This window comes from Centroberyx affinis, unplaced genomic scaffold (assembly GCF_046629955.1).
Source record: "Centroberyx affinis isolate AG114_WGS23_722 - 3 ecotype Tasmania unplaced genomic scaffold, CSIRO-AGI_Caff_v1 ptg002056l_1, whole genome shotgun sequence".
NCBI classification, from domain to species: Eukaryota; Metazoa; Chordata; class Actinopteri; order Beryciformes; family Berycidae; genus Centroberyx; species Centroberyx affinis.
The window spans coordinates 50,289-72,245 of record NW_027280389.1 but is presented as its reverse complement, the minus strand read 5'-3'; the positions used below and the strand labels follow the sequence as shown (position 1 = coordinate 72,245).

Genomic DNA, 21,957 nt, shown 5'->3' with positions numbered 1-21,957 from the left:
AAGCACAAATAGGCCCTATAATAATTAGTAGCTTCAGTATATCTATATCTATATCTTCAGTATATCATGCTTAGTTAAGCTACTGAGAACAGTTTGAGGAAATAGCTTCGTTTGTCTCGATCACATAGCCTACAAAGCTTTAGTTTGGATCAAGATATTACAAACTATCTTAGACAGTGTATTCACAGTCTAAAGTGAAACATAGGTAGTATAGGTGAAATACAGGTAGTCTAAAACAGTAGAAACACTACTTACAGTGTCAGCACCTTGGACAGCTCCTCTTACTCACGCCGTTCTAACTTCCGGAAGTGCGAAATCACGCGAGGATGTGACTCAGACAGCTCTTCGTTGTTGTTGTTGTTTTTGCGGTTGTTTGTAGATATTCATTATTTTGCCGAAACTGTGCTGTCATCTTAATTATAATGAGGAATTTAATTCGCTTGCATCCTCTTTGAGTTGTGCTCGGGTCTGTGGCTCTTTGTTTGCGCTAATGCCGCAATGCCGGCTGGGAACTGTAGTTGTCTAGGAACAGCCAGCGCTTGCGGGCAAATCATGTCGACTCTGCTAGACTGGGGCAGAAACAAACAAAGCGAGAGGCTTCACTCCTGCCTACTTCCGTCTTCGTTTAAATTCCGTTAGAGACTAAACCGCTTCTTTGTGGCTGAGAGTCAATGAGATTGTCTCACATTCAGTCCAATATCTTTTTTTCCGCGAGAAGCTTGTTTCATTTAGTCACCGAGCTAAATAATAGGTCTTAGTAAGCCTATTAGTAGTGTTGTGAGACCCAGAGACGTGTTTAAGTTAGGAGCAATTTTGTTTAGCTTGTCATCCTATTTCGCGCATGTGTAGAACGGTGATATCTGATATCAGTAATTGATGTTTATTAAGGTTAATGAAGATAAATTAGCTGCTGTTCGCGTTAACATTAGCTGCCCTGCTAGTTGACTATTCTTTAATAGTCTCATTTTAGAACTGTTGTTCTCTAGTATGTTCCGGTCATAAACTTGAATAGGATGTTAACTATTTTGGTAGTCTTTGTCTGGAGATTAGTGGTTCAGTTTTTGGTGCCATTGTTCTTACAATTTACAATTTCCCATTTGGCAGACGCTTTTATCCAAAGCGACGTATACACATTCTTGCAGGTATCGCTGTTGTGCTTGTACAAACTCCAGTGGCAACGGCTACTACTTTATTACAGAAATGTGATTACAAAAATGTTACCTGTTATTCGCTACAGTTACTGAAATAGCCAAAATGCAGCAATCATATCACAAGACCTTTGACAAATGTGGTAACAGGGGAATTTAAATTGATAAAAAGCTATTGTGAGATGACAAACATGAAAATGTATTTAAACTTATCATTATTATTATTATTATTATTGTTGTTGTTATTATTATTATTTTTTATTATTATTGTTAGTAGTAGTAGTAGCGTAGTAGTAGTAGTAGTAACTGGAGCTTTGGTGACCAAATATTCCAGTGTAGCTTGAAATGGGTATTGGGTGCTGTACAGGAATGCATTTTGCAAACACTGGATGGCGCTACATTATTGTGAAGCAGATTTTTATTTGTGCATATAAGTGCCACTGAATTACTTAACTTGAACTTGTAACTGTATAACAACACCGTTTCACCACCAAGGCGTTTCTTTCATTTGGATGACCAAATAGATCAGCTATGCCAAAATTATCTATCCAGAATATCAATTGTAGCTTAAAAGCAATCATGTGGAAAAACAACACACTTTCATGACTGAAAGATTGATTTAAAAGACAATTTTACTGTAGAAATATAACCTACTACTACTACTACTACTGCTAATTACTACTAGCCTACTACTATTACTAATATCAATAATAACATACACATACGGCATTTCTCATCAACACAATACTCATGGATCTAATGATGGATCAACTACAGCCACAATAAAAAAAAAAGTAACTGTGAGATTATATAATGTCAAGTAGGCTATCTTCACCAGAAGAAAAAGTCTACCTGCACTGACACCTTAACATCAAACGCTCCACTGAGTGAATGAGACTGGAACTACATGATACCTACCACAATATAAAAACAACGTAGTCAAAGGGAACACTAGAAATTAATTAAGGCCATCATACACTTTTAAAGGCTGTGTGTTTTCCATTCACTTACTTTTTGTATTTGTGTGTTATTATTATTGTTGCATCAGTCAGTAGTACATAGTCAGTAGTCTATGTGTTGTGGGCAGGCCGGGCCCCCGCCTCTCTCCTAGCATCCCTGCATCCCTCCTCCCTCCCGCCCGGGCCGGCCCCCCTCCCTCCCGGCAGTACATCCCCATCCCCCACACGGTGGCCGTCTCTCCGGGTGAAGTCTGTCTTCCCAGCGCCACTGGCCCGACAAACGCCGTACTAGCAAAGCGAGTCCGCAACGTTTCGAGGCAGAAGAGAATAAGAGTAGCGAGAAGAGGACGCATATACACACGGAGAATCTTTTTGTTCGACCTAGTGACTTTGGTAAGTCTCGTCCGCTACTATGGAGGGCAGAAATGTCCATGTTTCGACTTGCTAGTTGGTCGTTTTCTGTCTTCCCCCCCTCTCTGTATCCTTTCAATTGTCATCCGTGGTGGCTACAGCGAGTAGCTAGCTCGCTAAGCTAGCCGGGCTAGCTTAAATAGCGGAATCGAGCTTATTGTTGTTCGTCGTACCGGTAAGAAATAGTGGTTTGCTGCCAGGTAGTAAAATTGACTAATTTTATCCCGTTGTAGCCTGGTCTGACCTACTGCGGAGGTTTTTCCATTGTCGGTTGCTAATCTTATCCAGCTAGCCCGCTAATTAGCCATTTGAGCAGCGTGTGCCGAGGGATGCAGGGATGCTACAGCAGGCAAGCTAAGCTAACGTTAGTATTATGTGACCTATCCAGATTCATACATGAGGCGCTTCCGAATAGTTGAGTAGTGTTACTAGCAGTAGCTAATCTGAAAATAACTGGCGAGATGGCATCTCAGAGAGTTGTTGACTAGAAATCAGTGGATTTTCAAAATGGTGTCGGAAGCTTGTGTTTGAGTGTGACCATTTTTGTCCAACCATGGCTGTTTTGGCGTTGCTCGCTATCTCTGGAATGCAGTGCACTGCCAGTGCATGCCATTCGCTGATGGATTTAACTACATATAACCAGTGATGTAGTAGTAAATAAAATGGTGGTTAGACTATATCCTCCAGGCTTTGATCACACTTTCACAAGGAAAAAAACCCCAAACCAGTATAAACAAAACGATTGTATATTCATTTCATTTTCATTGTCTTTTCCCTAAAATTACCCTATCTTGATACAACTTAAATTTACTGCTTACCATGATGTACAAAATTAATTTATGTCGGTACACTGAGTTTATGTGGTTTACCCTAGCCTTTATCCATGCATATAACCTAACCGCAGTTTCATTTTAAATAGCTAGTGAATCTTGACGCTCAGTTACGGTTAATTCAGGCCGTAGCTACTACTAGAACCAGAATTGGTTACAATTGGCAAATACAATAAATGCACAGAAATTTTTCTTGGTGTGAATGCTGCGGAGACAAAACAATTTACCGGGTAACTCTCTACTTTTACTGACACACACTAAACGGAAACCTCACATACAGTGCAAAAGAGATAGGATTAGACAAAATACCAAAGGCATAATTTGTTTCTGTTATGGCTGGCCTTATCAGTGAAATGAATCCCCTTCATGATCATCTCTTACTGGGGATTATCTGCTTTAGTCATTGGCTACTAATCCCATTTAATTCAAGAAGCCCTACCTATTATAGTAAATGGATTTCTGAGATACATTGCCCTCGCTAGTGCAACATAATGTAAGTAAACTGTGTAACATAATTAACACATTGTAATGCTCATACTGAAAGAAGCACAGTGCATATTAGACATGCAGGGATATGTTTTTGTTTCTCTGGTTGTTTGGATAAGTATTCATATAAGTCTATACGTCATTCAAAATTGGCCTACTGTTATATAATCGTTCTCAACATAATTGTTGAGAACTGTAGTGAAATCAAGAAGTATCTGGCAGAATTGCCTCACACAAACACAGCCTATTTGATACAAGGTAACTGGTCATCATTGAGAAATCCAATCACAAATGGAGAATATCATAGGATAATGCTAGCATAGCAAGTAAATGTAGGCTATTTCTCTGTAGATGGTTGAGTGAAAACTTTCCATCTAGAATTAAAAATGCCTTTAACAAATGTTTCAAGGCATATAGATGTCAAAGTGTTAATTACATGATTTTATGTGGTTATAATGCATCAAAAGCGTCAAATGTGACCCCTTGGATAGAAACCTAGCTTGGAAGCTAGAGGAAAGGGGGAAATGTGCGTTTTGGTGTGGGTTGAGCACAATCTCATGTGGTTGAATGGTGGGCCGTACAGTGTAGCCATAAAACTGTCAGACTACAGAAAGCTGGAGTCACTTAATGTTACAAGAGCCAATGGTTCTATTACAAAGACTGCTGTCTTTCCAGCACTTCATTCCCTTGTGGTTTGAAACACTTAATGAGTTGCTCATCACAGATCAATCAGCCAAACACTTATAGATGGCGGCTTCAAGATTCATTATCCTCTGGCCCCCCTCGCCCAGCCCACAGTCACTCCATTTGATGCCCAACATTTTTGAATAGACATGAGCAGATGCGAAAGCTTGGATGCTTTGACTGGCTAGACTGTTAGTGATGTCTGTAAAGGATGTTGCCATCTTAAATACCAATGGATTTCGGCACTGAAATGGGTTATTATTGTACTTTACTCTTACTTAAACTGTCCATAGCAAGGTAACAGCTCTTCTTACTGGGATCCATAAGAAAACATGAAAAACAATACAATTTACAGATATAAGATTAGTCCTTCAACATAATGTTTTACATTATATAGAAATTATTAGAGATGCACCGATTGCAATTTTCTTGGCCGATTCCGATTTCCGATTTTTTAAAAGTCTGACCTGCCGATTCCGATTTTCTTTCTAAGAACTATAATTGACAGCACACACAAACATTTTTGTAACTTTTCTTTAATGGAAAATTAAAATTCAATTGTATGTTCATAATAAAACATTGACTATTAATAACTTACATTTTCTCCAAAACTGCACCAGGTTACAGGACCTTCTCTCACTCAAACAAATCTCAAAATAAAAAAGTGCTCCAGGTTACTGGACAGAGCTTTTTTGAACAAATAAAATCCAAATGAAAATGAATTGCAGTATATCCCACTTTATACTTTCCCGAAAGAAAACAGGTGCAACAGATCTATATAACAACACACGGACTATTACTATTATGGACTATTATACAACAGGTAGTTCCGACCAAGCAATCTGATTGATCAACTAGACATTTAGAACGTGATCAAATCAGCATGACAGCACACCTAGCCGTGCTCATCACTAAATATTACTCCGCCATATTATCATACAATATATTTAAATATAACGCTACGCTAACTCTGTTCAGCCTTGATGTTACCAGACGCTCTGCCATCCATCAGCTGTGCCGGTGAGTCGGTGACACGGCGCTACTAGCTTAAAAATACATGTGAAGTTCGCGGAGATAGTAGCTAAATCTGTCCATGGAAAAATTATTTTTTTCAGCAGATATCTTAGTTACATCAAGATTGAGCTAGCAAGGCAGTTTTGTGTTTATATGTGTGGTATTTATTCAGTTTGGGAAATCCCGCGATCTCTAGAAAGCATTAGCTCAAGTTGGCTGGCTGACTCAACAGGGACTAGAAATCGTCTCTGTTGCTAGGTCGTTACTAAGGCTCCGCCTACTTGCTGGAGTAGTAAATTAGGTTCTATTACATAGGAGTCTACTGACGTGACTGATTGTTTTCCAGTTATTAGTCAGATCCCATGTATTTCCAGGGAAACGGAGATAACACTAGCAAAAAGTTTTTTTATTTTGAGAGCGAATTGCCCCACAATATGAATACGTTTTGTTTGTATCTTTTATTTTGTTGGTAACTGTTGTATAATCGCAATATTACACTCGAGGGTGTGCGTTACCGTCATTATTGGCACGACAGTGATGCGGTCAGCGCCGAGGTCCGTAAGCATCACGGTAACGCACACCCTCTCGTGTAATATTGCTTAATTACAGCGGAGTTTTTACCGTTGTCTTAAATTTGTCCAGCACAGAATCGGATATATGAGACTGATCGGCCGGTCACCGGTCATGGCCGATCAGCTGAAAACCGGCCGATTCCGGTCACCGGCCGATCGATCGGTGCATCTCTAGAAATTATGTTACAATAATACTAAGAATATAAAAATAACATACACCATATGTTGTTTTGGGTTATATTTGGAAAACTTACACCACTGTCCCCCATAGCCAGAAATGGAGAAAAGTTTCTCATCCCTTAGTCTGTGATGGCACTCCAGTGTACAACTGCATTAAGAATGAATAAGAAAATGATTTTCAGCAGATCAAGACACATTTCTGATTTGTTACTATTAGCACCAGCATAACATTTAGCGTACTTGAATGTAAAAACAAATCTCAAACATTGTTGGAGGCCATAAAATATCTTGTGTGCAGTACAGCATGAAAACGACACACTAAACTACCCAAAAAGAGTGGCGAATGTTCTTTGTCCTTAGACAAACCACAATTTTATGCAACATGAATCTCCCTGTAGAGTCTCAGTCCTCTGGCCTCTAGCTTTGAGAGAAATCCGTTGGAGATTGAATTGAATTGTCTGTTTATGTATGCTGTTTTTAGGTGGTCTTTCCATCAGTTATTTGGCCCATTGGTCTCACTTCAAGACTTGGCTACACCATAGGGAGGATTGAGTAAACTCCGCTATCAGTGAATAATGAGGTTTGCTAGACGTATTTTTTAAATGTTGAAGTTATCTCTTCAAAGTGCATTTTTCCATTTTGTGATTTAAATTAACGTCCTTTCAGCATCCTCAAATAGCATTATGCTCTTCCGTGCTCCCAGTGTGAAGTGCAAGTGATTTGTAGTATCAGTATACCACATTGGTTTGCACTCAGTATGAATTGGATAAGTCATTAGCTCACTGTCATGTAAGATAGACCCTGTAACATGTACCTGAGCAGATTCCTGACTAGTATTGTCTGCACACATCACTGTTTGGTGATTGATCTTTGATCTAAAAGCGTGTGTGTGTGTGTGAGCGTGCAGACAGTGGCAGGTGAGAGGTGTCACAGGGAATAGAGGACCAGAATAAAAGGTAGGAGGTTGAACTGATCCCTGGAGGCAAAGTCCTGACACATTCAGCTGTCAGTCATGTTAGGGATCTGTGTGTGCATGTGTGTGTTTGCACAGCGGGCTGTTGTTTCAGCCATGATACATGGGCAACGTTTTTAGTCGACGTAGATGGGGCAATTTTACCAGCCGTTATGATCAACAGTATTTTCTCATGCTATAGGGCATATATTCATCATTGCCTACAGTTTAATGCGTATTGATTTTTCCTCCTATTTGTCAAGTTCCACCTCCACTGCAGGCAATAAAGCTTGTCCGCTGTCAATATTGCCTCAAAATATTGATTGTGTATCATGGCTTTAACAGGCAATTCCTAACTTATTCAGCTGTCTGTCCTCGTGTGTGTGTGTTTCTCTGTTTTTTCCTTGAACTCCTAGGGGCATGTTATTGCAGAAGATGAACTTGTTGCCACTGGCAGTCGTGATAGGGCTTTCCAGCTTTTTTTGCTTTTGGTTGTCTGCAGTACAACTGGCTATCAGAATTTGGTAGCCTAACTATAGACTAGATACTGATTTTTGGTATAAAGGCAATAATAATAAAGGCAAAAACTACATAAATAATTGCTAAATGGAATATCAGGTTTTTGTTCATCTATGCATCTATGGGCTTTTCCATGGAGAAAATCAATTTAAAGAATACAATTGATATTTTTAACTAATAACTGAATGTGTTGTGATATTTTTTTTCCTAATATTGAACAAAAACATTGAACAGATTCTATTAAAGCTTAAGCTTACAGGCATTTGTTTTCCTCCAAACTAATGTAAACTGGGTCTGGCCCAGCAGCTCATTATATTTGCTCTGCCATGTTCCTTGGGTTGATGTGACATTTTAAAGTAATCAATAATATTTGATGCACCTTGTTTCAAGCAGTCAATAATTTGGAGCACCTTTTGAGCTTTGTGCTTTCTCTAAAGCCAAGCTCAGACTACACAAAGAATTTGTCTTTAATGATGTTCAGTATGTTAGGTTACAGGATCAGAGCATACAAATTCGTCAAATGTGTTGGTTGCCAGGCTGGACACACAACACACAACTCGGGTCACAACGTCATCTGTTTTAAGACCAAGCGTCAGGTTCGCCAGGCAATGTGGAGGAGGGGTCTGCACTGTCAGTCAAAACATTTTGAATCATGACTGCTCAAGATGCGCTGTGTGCTGCTCGCAGTGTTTGGTTGCAAAAAGAGAAAGAAAAGGCATGTATGGACCTGCTGCTGGATGTGAGGAAGAGGACACTTTATGGGCTGTCTGTCCTCCAAACAGAACTTGAGGTAATTCATGTAACTTTACCTTCACACTAGGGCTGAACGATTTTGAAAAAATATCTAATTGCGATTATTTTGACTGATATTGCAATTGCGATATTAGAGGGAATGATAATTTTTACATCATTATTCTCATTTTCATTGAAAAACGCATTAAAATGATTATGGTGTGATTTTTGCGGGGATCTGTACCAAACGATAGGGCTGGATGATATGGTTGAAATCAATATCACGATAATCATAAGGATTTTTTTCGATATCAATATATATGACGATATGGCTCACATAAGCGAAATCACGTTAAATAATCAAATTATTGTTCATCATATTGAACCCAATGGTAATGTTTTTGTGATGTCAAACTAAACTGAAATTTTCACATAATATTCCTACCATACTTCATTTTGTCTGAGTTTCTTAATAAAATTCTACTTGTTCTCATCAGTTCAGACAGCAGAATTGTGCGTCTCGATATCCCAAAATCACCATATCATCACAATATAATCCCACTGAAAGACGATAAACGATAATATAGAATTATCGTCCAGCCCTACCAAACAAAGAAGTTTTCTTAAGTCTGTAGAATATGATGTGTAGGCCAGGACATCTCTGCAGCATGACAGTGTTTAATTTAAAATGGTATTTTGACACATTTCACCTTTAACAAATATTGCACCTCCTGTGATTTGAAAATTGCAGTAGGCCATATTGCGATTTGGATTAATTGTTCAGCCCTATTTTACACTGCACATATCTGTTTCCTAGTGTGGTATAGCGAGATAGGAGTCTCACTTCACGGTATCTGTTATTATTATTGTTATTTAAAGTCTAGGATGTGTACATGCAAACATTGTTTTCATGTATTTGTCAACGTCGAGGAACACGTCCTTGGAATTGTCGTACTACAAGATGCAGCACAAAAAAATTCTGACAAGCTAGACTCAACGTTGGGGCGTCGTACTTCGTCGCCTACATTGAATCTGCTGTCTTACACTGTCTCACTACAGTAAAAACGGTCAGTTGTCGTTCACAAACTCCGATTTCGTGTGCAATGCAGAATACTTGCGACTGCAGAAATGCGGCAAAATTGGGCCAATTTTGTGTAGTCTGAGCTTGGCATAAGTGTGCCATGGTCAAAAATACACAGACACTAAAATAGGTGCACCATTAGCTCTTTTATTGCTAATATAAATAGTGAGTACACAACATTGAGTATATGCTATAAGTACTGATCTTATTTAGACTCAACCTTTTTTTTTAATAACTACATAGCTATTAACAGGCCACTTGTCCCAGAGGCACTAGGCATGGGTTCATTGTTATCCATCTTAAATCGAACACCATGCTGAAGCTGGAAAGATTAAATTCTCCTTGCATAAATGGGAGAATTGCATTCCCTACAACTGGATTGAATTATGGCTTACTGCATATCCGAAGTGCAGTGTTGTATTTGAACAATAAGATATTCACCGTGTTAGCCTGTAAAATTACATCCACTCAATACATGGTACATGATGTTAAATGTGCAATAAGTAAGATTTTTACAATCGAGTAGCACAAAATGACTAGGCTATATTATATCTGTAGAGGTTGATATGGTTCCTGATCAATACCAGTGACTTAAAGATTTCTGAGATGTGCTGAGATTTGCAAAACTTATTTTATCTTTTTGTTGCTATGAACACAGGCATTACAATTGGGTAGTAGCTGGACGCAAAGACATTTTGTGGTGATCCAGTATTCATAAAACCCCCAATAAATTCAATAAAATGGGATTACAGGTAGGCTAATAAAGGCTTATAGATAGAATACAGCACATTTTTAAACAAAAGTTAGCGCTCTATTTAAGTACTAAGTACTTTTTATTATTACTTTTTTAATTCTCACAGGCAAGTCAAAGTCACAATTTTTATATGCTTATATAAGATGTAGGCAAATTCATTTCACCGCTCCCGCACTGCTGACCACTGAATATCCGCACATTTGCTTAACAGCAAATTCCTCTGTCGCTGGAGAGCTGATGGAAGTCACATTGATAAGAATAAATAATTAACCATTAGGATCAATGTGTCAAGCGTGATGCTACAAGCATAGCTCAGTGGCTACTGGCCAGTAATTTTTAATTTGACCAGAAGGTATTCTAGTTAACAACACTCTTCACTTGTGATCTAGTAGCTAGCCTACTGGCCTCTATTGTAGATAAGATGAAGATGTGACTTTGTGTCAGTTGCAGGCCACCGTAAACTGTGCCAGAGGCCTCTCGGTGTTGTAATTCCTTTGTCGCCGTTAGAGCTCAATAATCGTCATAGATTACTTAATGCCCCTTTTATGGATGTTGGACACTAGCCTCTAATTCACACCTCAATTTATGCATGTTTCTGTTGAGGACAATTTTTCCCTTGGCTAATACTCCTAGGCTGAATATTAGCCCCAGTGTATGAAATACTATTAATTTTCTCACACCCTAAACTGTAGACAATTTTAGTTTGCTTTCTGCAGTTTCACGTTTTTTTTAATTACTAGGCTATTTCACAGGTTTCTAATCCCTTTTCAACCAAATGTAAAAATACTGCAGAGAAAATTCACCTTTGCCACTCGACCTGAGTCTAATACTGGTACTCTTGCCAATTGAGTGGAATTTTGTGTGTAATACCATCAGAAACATGCTGGGTACTAACCCATATTTTAAGAAGCACTGATCTATAATTATCACATTGCTTCTTAACTGGTCTTGCATCACCGTTAGGACCTACGGGAGTAGAACATTTGGTTTGGCCAAAACTATGTAACAATGACTCCACACCAATTTTTATGTCTACCATACAATATAATTAAACCTAGATATAAGGATCTTATTTCTTGAGAATGTTCTTTACCATAAGTAGGTCTTCCTGAATTTGGGTTAGTAGCCAGCGACCACAGCAGGGGGTAAAAATCTCCATAAACGGATAATCATGAAGGGTATTTATCTCACAGTATAGGCTCTTTAAAGATGAAAAACATTTCCATTTACAGTGGCCCAGCACAGTGTTGTCACATAATCCAGGGATGGAGACCCATGAGGTGTGTGACTGATGAGATGATTTTGGGAAGGAGAATAGAAGAGGAGGAAGCCTGCACAGACAGGAGGGGAGATGCTGTCCCTCAGTGTATAGTGCTGTCCTAGATCTAAAATAGCCCAGGAGCAGTTTGGAGCCAGTTGCTGCAGGGCCTGATGGAAGTGGAAGGCAGGGGGGATTTCTGATTCCATCAAGCTGCCCTTAGATATGCCTTGTACTTAGGTGTATTTGTTTTTGGATTACATTTGTGATGGCAGAGGCTATTAGTTTTGAGGTTGTCCTATAGGTCTGTGTTTTGTTACATATTGGCATGTTTTTGTTAGTAGTTGCGGTGCATTGATACAGTTTTAATTATTGAGATTAGTATAAGTAGGCTAGATGTTATTGATGCTGAATGGTATTTACCTATTACACTATGCAGAAAGTAGTATTTATAAAGAAATAAGTTCCCCCACCGTAAAGTAAGAATAAAGCATGATGCCACAAAAATGAAAGAGGAGCTATTAGTATCGGTATGAGCATAGTATTCACTATTAGGTACATTACATTTGTGCTTGGTCTGCAAAAAGTAATGGTATTGGTGCACCACACTAGTTAGAATCGGCGTTTTATTGGCCATTTGTCTGTGTTTTTTGTGTGTATTTTTCGCCTGTTTGCTTCCCATATGACCATATGAGTGAAATGCTCCCTGCCTTGAGGATTTAAAATAAAACCCTATTCATTTCTATTCTATCCAATGCTGAAGTGTGATAACGCCCACTAGTTTTGATGTGTTGCCTAAAGAGCAGATGTCTGGTGAGGTATTATGTGGGAGGAGAGAATTGGGGTGGGGGTTGTATTGTACATGTTTTCCAGGAATGGTAGCTGGATGTGTGTTTGTGTGGTTTATTCTTTGACTATCCTTTCCTCCTCCTCCCTCATTATTACCTCTTCTGGTCCCCCCAGGCTGCAGGAATCTCCCTTTATGGAGTGGAACCAACATTATTAGTGGTGTTTCAAAACACACACACACGCACACACACACACACACACACATTTAATTATATTTATATCGGTACAAGAAATATGTGGGCATAAACTTTGAAGATGGAATCCGAAACGATGCAAGACCTGACTGTTACATTCACCATGTGCTCAATTTGCAATCCCACTGTGAATGTACAAAACAACTGCAGACAGATACACACCAGCTGTATTAGCATTCAGGCTAGCTAGCTAGCTTTTGTGTCCAGGCCCCGAGCTACAGTCGGTGAATTAAGCCCTAATGAAGTCCCCCTAACTGTGTTTTAACGCTTAACAAAGTGCCCCAAAAATACCCAGCTCAAGTAAGGGAGCAGGTTCTACTTCATTTCAAGTCAATAGGTAGCTCGAGTACCTGCTGTGTGTGTGTGTGTGTGTGTGTGTGTGTGTGTGTGTGTGTGTGTGTGTGTGTGTGTGTGTGTGTGTGTGTGTGTGTGTGTGTGTGTGTGTGTGTGTGTGTGTGTGTGTGTGTGTGTGTGTGTGTGTGTGTGTGTGTGTGTGTGTGTGTGTGTGTGTGTGTGTGTGTGTGTGTGTGTGTGTGTTGGAGAGACAGAGAGCTTGATAGGATTCGATTTCAACCGTGGGTTACAGTACATTCCATACAATATCAGTATCATACACAGTATATACTATGACTGAATTGATACAAACTATACAGTATATGATTATGTGCTTATATGGACTAGGGGACAAATTGAGGCAGAAACAGATTTTTTCCCACTTATTTCCATTCCTCATTTTTACAAAAGTGGAGAAACAAGGCCTGCTCCTTTGTGGGGTTACAAGTGTTGTATCAGAATTAGCAGAATCTTGCATAAAATCATAATTTAGTATTTGGACACTATCCCAGTGATAAGCCATCTACAGATATAGCCAAATTGATATTGCACATCAGCCACTATCCAGCGTAGAGCATCTTTGATTATTGTGTAGCAATCATCAGTTTTCAGTGCAAATTAAATTTACTGATAAAATGTTTTCATCATGAAAGTGCTACAAACAGTGAGCAGAAAAAAATGGGGCAATGCAAATTTCTGGTGATCTCAAGGTTGTTGGTTCTATTGTCAACATCAACAGAAAGGTGTAGCCTACTGAGCTACGCTGCATGTGTACACTACATTGCGTATCTGAACTTGTTGCGGCCCACTTGCAGCACTGTATTTTAAGCGGCTACACCAATTATGTATTTGTTCCGATTCAGATTTTATTTACTCTAGACCACACATTGTGGTATGGAGCACAAACATAAAACAAAACAGCAGTGCAATGGTAAACAACCAGAATAGATCTTTAGCACAACTTTTGTCATTTAAAGAGAGGCAGAACATTACTCAAAAATGCACCCAGTTTACATACTATTCTTGGTTTATCTGTCTGCAATAACGTAAGTTTAAACAGACGGATGGTTTACAAAGTATTTTGGCAGGTAGCCTACTTCTTTCTATTCTCAACAATGCTTGTGTTTTTACATTCAAACAAAATGTGATATTCATCCCCCAGATAGTTGTCATTACATAAATTACAAAACCTTTTATTCCTTTCCAGACCTTTTGTATCTTCCTGTTATTTTGGGAATTCTGCTATTAGAAACTCGAAAATTACAAATAGCCTGGCCATACCTTCTGTTTTCACAGAGTAGATACTTTTCAAACTTAAAGTCCTCTTTAAATTCACAATATAAATCAGATGACATACTCTGAAGCTCATAATGCCACTTCTACAAAAACTGATCTTTTAACCTCTGCTCAACTGCCAGCTTCAGCCATTTAATATTATCATACCTCTGATCCAACCAAAGGAGAAACCACATTCATCTAATATTTGCTGAACAGATGTAATCCATGGTGATACATACGTTCCAGTGATATACAAGTTAAATAAATAACATACTTTTTTTTTTTACCACTTGCCCGATCAGGCAAGTGAGTTGCTAGATTTACTAGCCCGGGGTGGCATTTTACTTGCCCCGGGCAATCGGGCAAGCCTTATTGTTGAACCATGATTTGATCAATGGCTTTTTGAAGTCCTTCTTTTGTTGTAGCCAGAACGAATGGCTCGCATCCATTTTGTACCAAATATTCCTCAAGATCAGGTGTGTCAAACTCAAGGCCGAATCCGGCCCGGCACCTCATTTTATGTGGCCCGCAAGAGCTTGCAAAGAATATAATTTGCGCAATACAATTCTATGCTGCGTTAAGGAAGTACGGTGTCCATAAACTACATGTCCCAGAATGCATCTTGATTTTGTTATCCGCGCACTGAAGGCGTATAATAAATTGTATAATAGTTGTACTCTTGAATGTCTATTTGCCATTATTTTTCCTAGAATTCTGCTTTCAGAGCTAGTTATTAATTATTAAGTTATTACTAAAACCAATAATAATCGAATGCAGAGGCAATTATGTAATATGATAGTAGATACATTTATATAGTCTTACGTTTACCACTGGCCCTTTGAGGGCAACCATAATGCTGATGTGGCCTGGGATGAAATTGAGTTTGACACCCCTGCTCAAGATCATTTATAAATAGTGCAAATAATATTGGGGATAGGTTTTCACCCTGCCTGACCCCAGTCAAGTTAACAAAAAACTCAGATTTGGCTCCTATAACAAAACACAGGTCTTAATATGGTTATATATGTTCACAATGACATTAAACAATCTACCATTAATACCTGCTCTCTGCAATTTAAACCAGAGTGCATCTCTCCATACTGTATCAAATGCTTTACTATAGTCAATGAAAGAACAGAATAGACTCCTTTTCTTGAAGCAAAACAGTTCCACAGCATGTTCAAGTACAAATACTGTATATGATCAATCGTGGACCTGCCTGGTTTTCCTTCAAAATACTATTATCTTCGCAAAACTTGTGCAACCTTACATTCAGTATATTAGTAAAAAGCTTGCCAAAACAACTCAAAAGTGTAATACCCTGATAGTTATTACAATCCTCAGTATCCCCATTCCTCTTATAGATTGGAACAATAAGACCAGTAACCCAATTACTGCCTTGGTCTTCTGGTTGTATTGCGCCTATCTACATTTTGCTTTTGGGTAAGTGAACAAAATTATCTACGTTTGCTTATTTTTCCATGAACAACTCAAGTTGTTACATTTAGCAATTGTAGCATATCTGGTTTGAGCTTTGATAGCATTGATTGGTTTACCCGAACATTTATTGCAGTGACATTGATTTAAGTAGGCCTATCCTCTATTTTGTTTACTGACATTGTGATAAATGACTATACTAAGCAAAATCTTGGCATTTATATACATTTATATGGCTCAAATATGCAACAGCTGCATGGTCTGACAAAAATAGTAGCCATCCATATCTCCAAAGTTGCGGCTCCAATCCGGTTCCATTTCAGATCCGGCAATGTCCAGTGGAGCAGGCTGCTTTGAAGTAAGTGTATTGCGACCCCTCCAACATGAATGGACGGAACAGAAATGCACCCGGTTTAGCTAGCCGTTACAGCTGTGAGCAAGTGACTGAAGGTGGTTGGTGGGCAGCGCTCACGATCACTGCCAAAGTCAACCTTAAAGGAATAGTTCACCCAAAAATGAAAATTCTGTCGTTTTCTATTCACCCTCATCTGAAATACAGGTGAAGTTTCTTTATGGACATAACGCGCATGGAGGTTGCCAGCACAACTCCGTAGCAGCCTTCTCCTAAACATCTGAAGTCAGTGGGGACCAGGACTTTAACGTTCCAAAAGGGGCAAAAAATGACCATAAAACTAGCCTACTCCATGCAGCTCTTACAGCATAATCCAAGTCCTCTGAAGCCAAACGATCACACTGTGAGTGGAAAAGACCAGAAATTTACACCATTATTTTGCGCAAATCTTCACTAGAGCCGTTGCATTCATGTGAATCTTCCTCACTTCTGTGTTTACACTCCTACAGTTAGGTCTACCTCACAAAAAATGAAAGAACTCTTCTCAAAATGCCTCATTCGGATCCAATGTTACCTTTTCGGTCTTTGATTTGTTACCCAGCTGTTGTAGCGGCGTGAGATCTTCCTGGATGGCTTTGTTAAAGCAGTCTGCCTTGGTGATAGACTACTATGGGAAACCCTGCATGTCTTGCGTTAGGCTTCATTTTAAATTACTTAATTTGAATAATATCAACCTTTGACCTGTCTGTCCACTGAGGCCTGGGGTAGGCTATTCATTCTACCTTATCAACACAATACCATTGATGGAGCTATCATTTGTATCGTTAGATTTATTAGCCTAGATAAAATACTCATTTGAGAGCATGAATACTAGCGACTAAGGGTGCCTGGACATTTTGTTAGGGAAAATGGGTAGCAAAAGAAAAATTTCTTAAGCTTAAATTTCAACTTAATGAGTGTGCAGTGCAAAACCTTTCCTCCAAGTTATAGCAACTTTGGTCAAGCCCAGCAGCAATTTCTGTTTGCTGGCCCTTGTCTATGAGAATGCAAGACTGTGTTTGACATTTTCAGGAAACCAACAATTTGGTGTGTCTTGTTTTTTCCCAACTATCCCTGAAGCACAATAATCGCTTCTGAAACATGGATGAGATGTGTGGACTCGTCCCTTTTTACTCTGTTTTTCCCCTACACACACAAGTGCATGCTCTCTCTCACTTTCGCTCTCACACACGCGCACGCACACACTGGTTTATAGTGAGTGTCCTCTGGAGAATGGTCTTTACAATCAGGGCTAGTGGTCTGATGAATAGAAGTGCTTATGGTTAGAAAGGGTCTTTTTAGAAAAAGAGCGCCCAAAGCACCTCATCATCACCTCCCCTTGAAAACAAAGGGAGTAGTGGTTAGACACTCCTACTGTTCACACACACGCCTACTGACCTCTGTTCCACACACCATCATTAGACACAAGCACTTACGGTTCCCTTCTTGTACTCACCCATTCACACGTCATCACATTTGCCTACACACACACACTCTCTCAGAGTAAAATGGATTAACACACACATCTTCCTCTTCTCTATTCAGGCACAGCTGTGGTTGGCTATGGGTTGTGTTTGCAGGATAGGACCTCAGGGTTAGGTTAGCCACCTGTCCATGTGTTAATGATGGGCATTGTTCCCTCTCTCTGACTGATGGGAGGAAGAGTGAAGGGAGAGGCAGAGAAAGCTAATGAGAGAGAGAGCAAGAAAACAAAAGGGAGGGAGGAATGGAAGATGGGAGGAAGGGAGAGAGGCACTGGAGGAAGGAAAGAAAGGTTAGGGGATAGCTTAATGAAGATTTGTGCTGTGAGAAGTGTATTGAGCAATAGGTTAACTCCCCTGGGACACACACACAGGAGTTTACTTATTTGTGTGGGACATGTACGTATTTACAGATTTGTAAGAGGCATATGTACAAATTTGTACATCAAACGATTCGGTAGTGGTGGCCCTGCACTGACTATTGCCCCCACTGGTAAAAAAGACTGCAAAGTTAATGCAGTTTCCTCATTTGACCTCAAACAAAACAAAAGAAATTCAATTAGTATATATCATACCATAAGCCTAGATTTGTATTCACCCCCACAGGTGGAAGAAGTTGAGTGCATTTTAGATTTCATTTAACCTGCACTATTGGGCCATCGTTTCCATTCATCATGAGCCTTAGGTTTACACACTGTCAAAAGCACAAAGTCTACCTCAAACATAAATGGACATAAAACTATACAGTTTTATGGTCATAAAACATTAAAATCTTATTTGTTGCTTACTGTGCTGCTGATGACTGGAATCCATGTGCAACTTTTTCCTTTGTAATTTTGTGCCCTTGATTGAGAAAATGTAAAAAAGGATGAGCATTAAAGTATGTAAAGAGGTTTACGTGATATGTAGTATGCTTATGAATTGTTGACTCTTTTGAGGTGTCTGCAAATTCCATACATTTTTCAGAAAAGTTGCCACAAAATCAAGATTTTGGTCGCTTTTGTCTATGTTGGATACTCAGAACTGAATGCTAGCACAAATATGTGGTGCATTTGTTTTTAAGCACCAGGGAAGACATTTTGATGTCAGTGTTCCTGAACGGGGTATTTCAGCTTGACTGCATTAAGCTACTGGTTCATGCCCTGGATGATGACAAATCCTAGCTGTGTTTATAGTGTCATTGTCAACTGGCTAAGAAGCACAAGCCCAGGATGGATCGGTTCAGAATTCATTTGGAAATTCATCTGATATTCCTATTCAACTCAACAAATTCGATTTTTTTTCAGGAAACAGAATTGGACAAATGACTTTTGATTTACCATAAGGTGAATGGGTGGGTGATGTGCAGAGTACATAGAGCTTGTTGCCACATCATATTGTATGCAGGCCTATGGCACATGACAGAGCCACATGTAAAACCAAGATGTAGACAGAACAACCGGCTTGACAACTGCCATCACATACCAAGTCCCATCTCTTTCATGAACTCAGCTGGAGTAAAAGTCAACATTTGAAATGCTTTTGAACTCAAATTTGAATCAGAGTACTGTGCATCACAACACACTCACAAACACACCTTTTCTTTGTTTTATAAATTCATTCCTCAGCTGTTCTGCTCTGTGTTTTTGCAGCGCTTTTGTCGTTCTGGCTCATCTGTGTATTGGATCATGCTTACACATGGCTTGGTGCAGGACTTGACCTATTGCGACTGTATTTTGTTCTCTATTCTATTTCTTCTCTCTTTCACTCTCTCTGTCACTCGATCTGTCCCTCACCCGCTTGCTGGCTTTCTCATTTGCTGTCTTACTGTTTGCTTTGCTGCTTGTATTTGATGTTCTTGCAGCACATCACATACACAATCTCTTATACACTCATGCTGGCTCTCTCTTTCTCTTACACACAGACATGCACACACACCATACAGGCTATATGTACACAGGAATGAATAGCAAACACTTGTTCTGGCCTATTTTACTTGACACAACTTGTCTTGCACGCACACATACACAATTGAAAGTATAAAAGCTATTTTGTGCACAAGAATTAGCAGCAAGCACCATTTCTCATAATTGGCTATTTAGTACACTATTTAGCATTATTACTAAACGCACGAATTGATGGCTACAACACAGTTTTACTACACACACTCAAACACACTGTCTCTGTCACTGTCTCCCCTGCTGCCTAACCATTTGCTGTTGCAGTGGTGCTTTGCTTTGCTGTGTTTTTGTTTTTTTATTTATTTTTTCCTGTGTTCGTTGTAATCATGACCTCTCGCTGTTTTAATTTCAGATTTGCATATCCACTTCCACTCCTTCCTCATTTGCATACAGCAAGAATGGCGAGCGGGCATCCCACAGACAAATTCAGTTTCATGTATCAACCAGACACGCACAAGAGGTACGGGGCACACACGCACTCACACCCCCCCACACACACACACACTTGCGCACAGACATACCACTCACAAACCAGGTAAGTTCAAATTATAGAGTACATTGAAGGTCTATTCATCCACATGGTGAAACCAGTGGAGAAAGATGCCTTATGGGAGATGTAGTATAAATGGCTCTGTTCAGGTGCCTATTAGGGTACCTTCACACCAACCATTCCCAGCACCGTTTTTTTAATAGCCACTGTTCAGTTCTGTAGTGGCTGGCCCTTTTTGGCCCTGTAGTGGAAATTAGACGTCTAAGCCTTGGCCAGCCATGCTTGGTGCCACACAGGAAACCAGGCCATTATTTTCAATGGATCCATGCGTCCTTGTGCTTTTCTGTCAGTACTTGTGCCTTTCATTGCAACACACCTATTTTTAAATATATGCTTAAGTAGAACCCAGTTGAAGGTGAGGATTCTTGCGCCTTGATTTTGTTGCATCCTAGCAAAATCCTTCGTCTGAATGTCGTCTTAAGAATCTGGATGTGGGATTAATGTGTATGAGTGTGTGTGTGTGTATGCCTGATAATCCTAACAATTTCCAATTTACATGGGTTGAGCTCACATCTCTCTCTCTCTTCCATGTTTCACTCTCTCTCATCTTTCATCCCCCTTCCCTCTGTCTCTCACTGTATTTCTCTTCCCATCACCCCCCCCCCCCCAGTAAGAACAGGTTATCTTCGGGTATGAATCCAGTCTACAGCCCCGTTCAGCCTGGCACCCCGTATGGAAACCCTAAGAACATGGCCTTCACAGGTAAGACAAATGCGCACATACATTGACCATATGCTACTATAATAAACACTTTAATGAGGACAGATGTTGGTTGAGCAACTTGCACACTGTGAAACAGATTAACTTGCTGTACATTTTTGACACACATTCGTTGGATTAATTTGGGCAAACCATTTACATTTTAGGCATTTTGTTGACGCTCTTACCTGGAGCAACTTTCAGTTGGTGCAATAATCAAATTAAGTTTAACTTCATAGGTCACAAAAAACACAAGCAACCAATAGTAAAATTTGCAAGTCATAGCGCTATGACACTACACTAATATACTAATACACACAATAATAAATATTCCTTAGTTTTCAAAATGATCATGTTCAACAGATTAGTGTCAAGTAAATAAATGAAAACCAGGGAGACAAGTAGGAATGTTTTTTTTTTTTTTTTTTACAAGATGAGTATTTCCAGTATAAGTAGAAGAGGAAACTAAAGGAGAGGGGATGTTATGTAGGGGGAGAGGAAGATATTTCAGGAATTTCACAAAGAGATGAGGCAGATGAGGGACATCTGTCCCAACTTCCATCATTGAGGAAGCAGGATGGAGCAAAGTCAAGCCTTTGTGGCGCGTGACTGAGTCGCTACAGGGATGAGAAAGCTAAGCCCCTGGTTGTAGTACAGCATGAGGCACGAACATCAATGTAAGGCTAGACCGTGGCCTGGAGGTATGAGGGTTTACATCAGCACAGGGCTTTGAATTTGATACAAGCAGCCCGAGGCATTGAGCGGAGGACGTGCAGGAGGGGGTGACATGGGAGTTTTTGTAAAGGTTGAAGACAAGGCAGGCTGCAGCATTCTGCATGAATGGGGGCAAAGTCCCTGGTGAGGAGTGGTTTGATACGGCAGATATTGTAGAGTGTAAACCTACAGCATTGTGGAGCATTTTGGGCAACAACAGCTGGTTAGTATCGCACTGAGATTTATGGTACTCAAGGTAAAAATGTCACTCTGGTTTTGGTCAATGGTGATAGAAAGGCCTTGCAGAGGGTTTAGGGTTAAGAGCAGCTTAGTTTTGTCAAGGTTAAGCTTGAGGTGGTGGGCACACAATTGGAGATGTCAACCACAAAGCTGGAGATGCAGACCTGCCAGCTTGTACACATTTTGCGTTGCAGCTCCGCATTTTGACATCCGACCACACTGGTATGAGTTGTTACTCTATTATAATGCACCAAAAGAGACTGGTTGTCAT

The 21,957-nt window shown here is 39.7% G+C and overlaps 1 protein-coding gene across 1 annotated transcript in view; it reads left to right on the top strand.

Moving 5' to 3' along the window:
- Positions 1–2,362: 2,362 nt before the first annotated feature.
- fam168a (family with sequence similarity 168 member A) overlaps positions 2,363–21,957 on the top strand; it is a 33,071-nt gene continuing 13,476 nt past the window's right edge. The window contains exons 1-3 of the mRNA XM_071531205.1: positions 2,363–2,500; positions 19,836–19,943; positions 20,644–20,735. Coding sequence (XP_071387306.1) covers positions 19,882–19,943; positions 20,644–20,735 — 154 coding nt within the window. The 5' untranslated portion in view covers positions 2,363–2,500; positions 19,836–19,881. The remainder of the gene's footprint in view (positions 2,501–19,835; positions 19,944–20,643; positions 20,736–21,957) is intronic.